This window comes from Sparus aurata, chromosome 21 (genome assembly GCF_900880675.1).
Source record: "Sparus aurata chromosome 21, fSpaAur1.1, whole genome shotgun sequence".
NCBI classification, from domain to species: domain Eukaryota; kingdom Metazoa; phylum Chordata; class Actinopteri; order Spariformes; family Sparidae; genus Sparus; species Sparus aurata.
In genome coordinates, this window is record NC_044207.1 from 24,189,406 (window position 1) to 24,197,834 (window position 8,429).

Sequence of the window (8,429 nt, forward strand, 5' to 3'; positions counted from 1 at the left end):
AATTAATACTTATTTCCTGTTTTCTTGTTAAAATCATGTTTAGTTTCATTAACAGAGACGCTTATTGACGGGTGAAGTTGTATTTAGGCTACATCTTTCTTTATAATGTAAAACTCAGTACTTAGAATATTGAACATTATGAAGTGAAATTTGATAATAATTTTGGTTATATTCATTCGAATCACCTCAAACATGAGGTCATGTTTGCAGTTGTGGTGCCACCCAGTGGAGCTCTTAGCTAACAGCATAGTTAGCTTAGCCAAAGGAGCATACCATCAAAGTGCCTACACATGAAGTTGATACCTAAAGTTGTTAATCAGTTACATGGACTGATAACATGTTAAACACCTCCATGTCTACACGTTTCGAGTCATAATTAACAGACACTGTGAGGAAACTGGTTATAATCAGTCAAACCTGCGTCCAGGTGCGTTTGAGGACTTAAAAATCACCGCATCACTCGCAGCTGCGGTGAGATGTTTACAGGTTGTAGGACACGCCGCCACTCCCTCCGACCCGAGAAGAAGAAGCCAAGTATGGACGTACAAACAACCTCTTTTTGGTGGATTATCGTCCTTTTCTTAGTCTCCACACTCACAGAAAGCAGATTAACACACCCAAACACCCCACAGAGGACTCGTGGGGGCATCCACCCTCAGTTACCCGCCGCTGAACAGCAGCAGAGCGCGCCACCTGCCCGACGTGTGGAGGTCCGCTGCCACCCGGACTCCATGGAGGTGGTGGTGCAGGCGGACATGTTTGACAGCGGCCTTCAGGTGGACGGCAGACACCTGCGGCTGGGCTCGGACTCTGTGACTGAGGGGGGTGCGTGTGGAGCAGTCCCGTCAGGAGAGGAGGAGTTCACCATCCGGGTCCAGCTGAGCAACTGTGGCACCAAACTCTTTGTAAGGATCATATTGATTTTAAAGGAACATTATATAACTTTTTTTCAAAAATCAGTTTGATGGTACAGTGTCACTGCCTCAGCCGATCACTTGTGTGACTTCAGGATCACAGCGTTGCATACATGTTTATATCAACATACGAGTTTGCAGCACCTACGTCACGTCGGACACACCAGGGATTTGTATTTACAACAGTGGTGTTTTTGCGCAAAAGCATCGCTTTTTTACATAATGTTGCTTTAAGTAATGCAGCTCAAGTCAGTGTTTTAGGATTCAAGCTTTCGTCTTCGGTCATTCTGAAAGACTACCATTCGTTCCTTTCAGTCGACAGAAGAGAAGATCATCTACTCTAATGTTCTGGTCTACTCACCTGAGCCGTCGTCTGAGGGTTTGCTCCGGCTGGACTGGGCAACTATTCCAGTTGAATGTCACTATGAGAAGTAAGTCCTGGACATTTCTGAAACAGCAGTTTGTGTTGAAAAGTTCATTGGACTTGCACTCAACCTTCTTAGGCAATATTAGGCTATATAATTGATGGTCTACTGTTGAACTAAGTAAAAGTAAATGCACTGCTCTCAAACGTACGTAAAAGTGCAAAAACATTGGCATTAAAAGTGCGCACTGTTTCAGAATAACTGGATAACTGTAATAAATGTGTACATTTTAATGTTGATGCTGGTAAAGGTGGTCTGACTTCTACCACTTTATAAACTTTATCTGCTGGGTAGCTTATGAAGTTTTGTCTCAGTATAATCATAATTTATTTTCTCTATTTTCTCTATGACTCTGAATCTACAAAGAAACGCATAATTAAAGTTACTTTTTACAACAAAAAAAGTACAATACTTATGAATTTGCCTCCTAAATGTTGTGTTTTGGATCTGTATAAGAGCAGAAATTGAAATAATTCAAGTGAAGTGCAATGATTCCAAAATTGTAGAGTTCAGTGTTTTGAGTAATTGTATTTAGTTACTTTCCACCTCGGCTGGAAATTAATGAATTTAACAGGTTACATCCCAAAGATAACATCAAGAGTAAACTTAGTACAAAATGTGATAATCAAAGCAAAGTCGAGACTTAATGATGAACTACTCTGAACATTTTCAAGGAAATAGTCAATACTCTGATTCCAGCATCTTAAATGTGAATATTCTGGTTTCTTAACTCCTCTATGACACTAAACTGACTGACTTTGAAACAATGATTGCCATTTTTATAATCTTCTAACAGCCTAAGATCATATCCTGTAATATCGCACTATAACCGGCGCTCTTATTTCCAGGAGGTACACTGTGGACGTCATTACCCTGCGTCCCGCCTGGGTTCCTTCTGTCTCCACGCTCTCAGCAGAGGATCACATAGATTTCAATCTGCTACTCATGACCGGTATTAAAAAGGACTGATAGAGAATCCTTTTTTTTCTATTATCATGTCTATTCAAAAATAGCATTTTAGATTCCTAATTATTTCTGGAATGTTTTTTGATTTCATCTTTTTAAATCTCATTTCCCCAGATGATTGGCAGCACCAGAGGGGCTCGTATTCTTACTTCCTGGGTGACCCCGTTCATGTTGAAGTGTCTGTCGCCACCGGTCACCACACGCCCCTGCGAGTCTATGTTGACCGCTGTGTTGCCACGGCAACCCCGGATGCAGAGGCTACATTAAGATATGACTTTATCGAGCACCACGGGTGAGTCCCACATCCAAATTCTGAGATGGCAGCAAGATTTTTACAGTTGAAATGAGGAGTTTTTAACATTTGTCCTCTGCTGCTCTCACAGTTGCCTCGTCGACGCCTACCTGACAAACTCCCGCTCCCATTTCCTACCGAGACTTGCTGAGCACCAGCTGAGGTTTCAGCTTGATGCCTTCAGGTTCTACCAAGAGCCCAGCAATCAGGTTAATGCAGTTTCCTGTCCTTTTTTATTTGTTTTGGTTATTGTCCAAAGTGCATGCCATTAGTTATACATGATTCTCTTCAATATACTGCAGATGAGACCTGATGGAGGAGCTTCATCACATTTCTCTCTCCCACAGGTCTACATAACCTGTCATGTGAAGGCCGTTCCTGTCGCGTTAACCGTCAGCTCTCACAACAGGGCTTGCTCTTTAATGGAGAACAGGTATTCTGCTAATGATGCAGCAATTTTATAATGAGTATGCTGTGGCGTGCCATGATGATCTCACCAATTTGCTGCCTCCTCGTCCAGATGGAGGTCGGTTGATGGGAACGACCAGGCATGTGGAAGCTGTGACGTATCCCATCGGGTTGAAGAGCCTCCGTCCACAGAAACTCCTAAAACTACCGTCGGCACAGAAGCAAGGCAGCCGGCTACGCAACGGGAGAGTTTAGTTCAGAGCAGACCTGCCAATTTTGTGCGTGTTCGTCCAGAAAAACTTCAGCAGTCTTTTGCTGGACTGATGAAGAAGAGAGACGCAGAGGACAAACCAGGCAAGTGGTTTCTAACATTTCTTCTTTTTAAATGTGCATTCAACTAACTTCATGGGCATATCTTTGACATTTGAGCAAGTTTATAGATGCAGTATGATTTATTTTTTTCCCATTCATAGGTGTATATTTTAGGAAGGAGGGTTGGTAACAATAATAAAATGGCAGAGAACTTTTGCATTAAGCTCGGCTGTCTGTGCAGTAATACAAATATTTACAAATACTCTTGAAATTGGTGCCACATGACCAGATTAGGCAGAGGATGTGCTACGTTATTCCCTTGTGCTCTAAACTAAGAAAACCTACAACGACCAGAATTCACTACACTGAATCAATAAACACCCCCACTGCTGGGTGACATACTGCAAGGTGGGTGGTGCTCATCCTCAGTTTTGAAACAGGAAACCGTGAGGCAGCTGGCTGGTAACAATCAATATCATATTCCATACATATGTCTATTTCTCTGTCAGGAGAGGAAAAATGGACAGAAAGCAGGATTGTGATTGATCAGCACTCTCTGGACTCGCTTTGAATCGATCCAGCTATACTCTTTGTGTCCATGGATGCATACATGAAAGCAGGAGTATATGATATTAACTTGATATGACAATCCTCCAGATGACACAAAGCTGGTTCGAAATCAGCAAAGTTCCCATTTAACAACTGGATCACTCAGTTTATTTGTATATGTTCGTGCTCCTGTGAGAAATCCTTCCACATTTTTGAACGAGCGCCCGTGTGATTTGTTTTACAGAGCGAACCATCCAACTGGGACCCGTTACCGTCCTGCCATCCAGGAAGACTGACAAGGCAACAGCATCCAAAACGGCACTTTCGCTGTGAACACCTGAGATTCATGAAGATGGGGAGGAAAAAAAACAACAGATTTCATTGCGGCCATGTCCAAAACACACAACCGACGACCCCTGTGAACACGGAGGTTAATCTCATCATTCAAAATGCCATCTTACTGTCGACCTTACTCCCACAACCCCCTGAAAACATTTTAATTTACTTTTGTTACACTCTTATGTTCCAATAAATATTTTACATCAACAAGCCGTTGTTGTTGTTGTTGTTGCAACACAGACACACACACACACACACACACACACACACACACACAAGCGATACAATTACCTCAATAATTTGAAATCTGATCTTAATGAAAATCCAGCGTCCGGTGTTCCTTTTTCCTAGAACTCCCTGTCTTTAGCAAACAATTTAATTAGCATCTGGTTTAAGCACTCAAAGTCATTACGCCCCGAGCACAAAAGGCTGGAGGATGTGTTGTGTGTTTTAACACAAATACACAAATGATGCATCCTTTTTTTTTTTTTTTTGGACATCCACTGTGATCACTCATCCAACATGATACCGGCTATTTTGAACCGTGGAGGAGAGCAGCTGCACTATCAGGGAGCACTTTCCTCCATTACTACCCACAACCTACTTACCCTGTAGTCACATTATTGATTAATCATTGTGAGGGTATATGATGTAATATAAAATGTTGACTTTGCCCGGCACGTAGTCAATTAGACATATAATGGCTTATTTTGAGAATTGTGTCGTTTTCTTACCACTTCTGTCATAATTTTTGTGAGAATAATTTCTGGGAAAAGTCTCTTCTGGGTAGATGAAGTTACCACTGTGGTTTCGTTGAGACTTTCCTTGAGCGCTCTGCACTCCCAGCATCATAATTAGCCTAAATGGACGTCGAGCAAACCATCGACGCCTTTTAAGGCAGAGCCCCGGCTTGACCCCTTAATGTGCACCAGTATTAATATTGCAAATGGAAAATTCTCTGCACTCTTGCCAGCCAGAACATTTGAGTCACCCAGGTTTAGTTGTGTCAGCACCTCGGACAGCGCCCCTCATTGTTCCCTCCTCCTCTGTCCAGGGTCCTGAGGCATCAGCTGTCCCCACGTCGACTATTCATCTTGCCTCGGTGCTTCAGACACGACTGGTCGATCTCCTGGGCGCCTGTTTACTTTCATGTGAAATGAATAAACCATTTTGTTTGTAGCACTGTGTTTACGATTCAATAAACCCGCTAAGTGCACGATAAATCAGGGGCAAACTGAAGCACACTTACGAGTTGATGTCAAGCGTTCATCTGAGCCCCTGCTGCATGTTGACTCTACTGTCGACGCGTTCTTGTGTGTTGATCGCTTGTCTCTCTTCTGTTCTTTCGGTATTTATTTAAGATGTAATCACCAGAGGCCCCAAAAAACAGTGTACTGTAGTGAGGATGGCCCAAATTATTGTATTTGTTGGGGTTTTTATATTAAAGGAAGGAAAGAGATTTTTTTTATATATTTTAAGTTGGCTATTTTTGGATTTCTCAACAGATGTATTTCAATAAGTAAGTTTTCAGGAGTTTAGTAGTGGAGCACCATTGCTTCCTGTTTTTTGTCACTTTATGTAGGTTTAATTTGCAGGGGTCAACCTGAAATTCCGGACTTGAATTTGAGATTAACACAGAAAATGCTAAATCCTGCCGTATTACAACGTCGCTCATTATGGGGATGTTTTGAGATTTTCTGTGGTGGTATATGGTGTAAAAACTTTAAAAAAATCCCTGCCTTTGAGGTTTTGGAACGCTTCACTATAGTTTCACTAAAAAGGTGCCTCCCAAAAACATTTGGCCCAGCCCCCCAAATAGCTAGAACCGGCCCTGGTGCGCGCTGTTGTTGATGATGCCTCTGCGTCAGCGTTTCAGCCAGCGCGTCTCCATCCGAGCGGTCTCCCTTCTGCACCCTCTTGTTTCTTTACCGGGACCATCTCCTTTCTGAAGCACAGCGGCGATGTTTCTCCACAAGTGCCAGGCGCTGGCCCTCCTCACGGCGTGCTTTCTCGTCCGCACTCTGGTTTCCTCCATCCGCAGATGTGGACAGGACATCTGCCGGGACGAGCAGGTCTGCTGCGCGCAGGGCAACGACACCACCGCGGTCACCTGTTGCAAGCAGTTCGTGGACCAGACCTACTACCACATCGCCATGGTGACCCGGAAACTTTCCGGGGTGCTCATCATGCTGCTCCTGTTCGCGGTGGGATACTTTGTGCAGCGGGTGTTGTGCTCCAGGTCCAGGCAGCTCACACCGCCGCACGACGGACACCCGCCCGTCACCACGTCTCAAGAGCCGCTGGTGGAGAGCTGCACACCGGACAGCTCGCTGGAGCCGGGTCCTTCCGCTCAGCTGCCGTCGTATGAGGACTGCAAACGTCTACCGACATATGAGGAAACTGTGCGGGAAGGGAACAGAGGATGGCCGGGGTCCAACATCGGACAGACTACATGACAAGGACGCTATAGTTGGATGAGATGGGCTCTGACGGATTCGACATTTGAGACTGTATTTTATACCACTATAATGGACATTTCGGAAATATAAAAGAAACGATGTCTGGTACATGAACTGTGCGTCTTTGACCTGTACTGAGGATTTTATCGCTCATTGCTTCGTTTGTTCCAAGGATTGTGCATCAGCCGGTCTTCAAGTCATGTGTGGTCACATTTTCTAGCGAGGTATTCAGCTTTATGTGCTCATGTTGACAAATCATCTGTAGCTGCGCTTGATGAATCAGGAATTAACCATTTGCAACAAGAACTTTTGGGTTGCCAAGTCCTGAAAAGAAACCGTTCAGCTGGTGTTTATTACCGTCCAGCAACACCTGCTTTGGCTTTTTGTCTCTTTATTCAATCATGACAAAACATAAGACATGAGCAGAAACAATTCTTCAAGCTCCTATTTGTAAGAAAAGTGCTGCTTTTTTTTTCGTCAAATACTGACGTTTCGGGGTGGCGACCTACAATCACAATGCGTCAGTATTTAACGAATTGAGAATGAGACCTAAAAATCAACTTTTCTAATAAATTCCGCCTTGAATTTATCAGAATTTACCACCACAGACTGGTTGATGATTGTGAAGAACCAGCCGTCTGTCACAGCAACCTACAGCCTCCTTATCTGAGCTGATGTGGATGCTGTATCAGGGAGACGCCTCCATGAAACCCGGGAGTTAAATGTTAATGAGGGCCGTGGCTGTCCGACATAATCCAGTTCTGTTAATAATTGAAAGAGGATATCAGTTCTGCGGATTGATTAGTTTTAATGGCAGCAGTGATCGACTTCGTGCTCTCTTGTGTTTCCTGTTGCATCCATAATATCACAAGAAACTAGATTAATCAACTCTGTGGATCCATCTGCCGTGTGTGCGCAGAGAGGAAATCAACTCAGCCCAAAGTGTCTGATGTCTCTTTATATATGATTTATTGTTAAAGCAGTTTTAGATTGATAACATTCAAAATTCGCATTTCATATAAATAAAACTCAGTGTCTGCTACTCGCTTTCATGTGGTGCACTCTGTCCTTGATGTTGTCTTTCACTGTCGCGGGGTCTGCCGGGAGTTTGACCATTTGGACCAGCCGCCTGAAGGCCTCGTCCACTCCGACTCCAGTCGACGCCGAGCAGGGCTGCACAAACCAGTCCCGACCCGCAGCCTTCCTCAGGTTGAACCTTTCCTTGAGCTCCGTGACGTTCAGCGCTCCGTTCACGTCCTGCTTGTTGGCCAGGAGGATGAGCGGTCTGCCCCGCAGCTGCTCGCTCCTCAGGGTGTTCTCCAGCTCCCTGCGCGCCTCCTCCAGGCGACCCGTGTCCGAGCTGTCCACGACGAACACCACCGCCGCCGCGTCCTGGTGGAAACCCCTCCAGTGCTCCCGCATTGTCTTCTGGCCGCCGACGTCCCACACGGTCACGTGGATGTTCTTGCCGTTCTTCCTCGCCTCGAGCATTTCCACGTTGAAGCCAATGGTGGGCACGGTGTTCACACTCATGTTGTGCTTCAGCTTGTAGAGGAAGGTCGATTTCCCCGCGTTGTCCAGGCCCAGCAGGAGGACGTGGGCCTCTGGTAGTTTGGATCCTCGCAGCCCCATGGCGACATGGAAGAGGGGGAGACGGATCAACACAAGTGGGAAAGGCACATCTTCCTCCTACAGTGCTGCTTTGAGTCCGGTGTTTGCTCAGTGTGTGGCCTGGAGTTTAATAGATGAGCCATTAGCTCCATGC

At 44.9% G+C, this 8,429-nt stretch overlaps 2 protein-coding genes across 2 annotated transcripts; one reads left to right on the forward strand and one right to left on the reverse strand.

Moving 5' to 3' along the window:
- The first annotated feature begins 455 nt into the window (after positions 1-455).
- On the forward strand, positions 456-4,415 carry LOC115572165 (zona pellucida sperm-binding protein 3-like). Its single transcript, XM_030401995.1, has 8 exons — positions 456-905; positions 1,230-1,345; positions 2,188-2,291; positions 2,420-2,597; positions 2,689-2,806; positions 2,945-3,030; positions 3,118-3,359; positions 4,111-4,415. The coding sequence occupies exons 1-8, from the start codon at positions 477-479 to the stop codon at positions 4,197-4,199; spliced, it is 1,362 nt and encodes a 453-aa protein (XP_030257855.1). The 5' UTR covers positions 456-476; the 3' UTR covers positions 4,200-4,415.
- A 3,192-nt stretch (positions 4,416-7,607) lies between these two features.
- Positions 7,608-8,401, reverse strand: arl14 (ADP-ribosylation factor-like 14). The gene has a single exon (XM_030401700.1). The coding sequence runs from the start codon at positions 8,294-8,296 to the stop codon at positions 7,694-7,696; it is 603 nt and encodes a 200-aa protein (XP_030257560.1). The 5' UTR covers positions 8,297-8,401; the 3' UTR covers positions 7,608-7,693.
- Between the last annotated feature and the right edge of the window lie 28 nt (positions 8,402-8,429).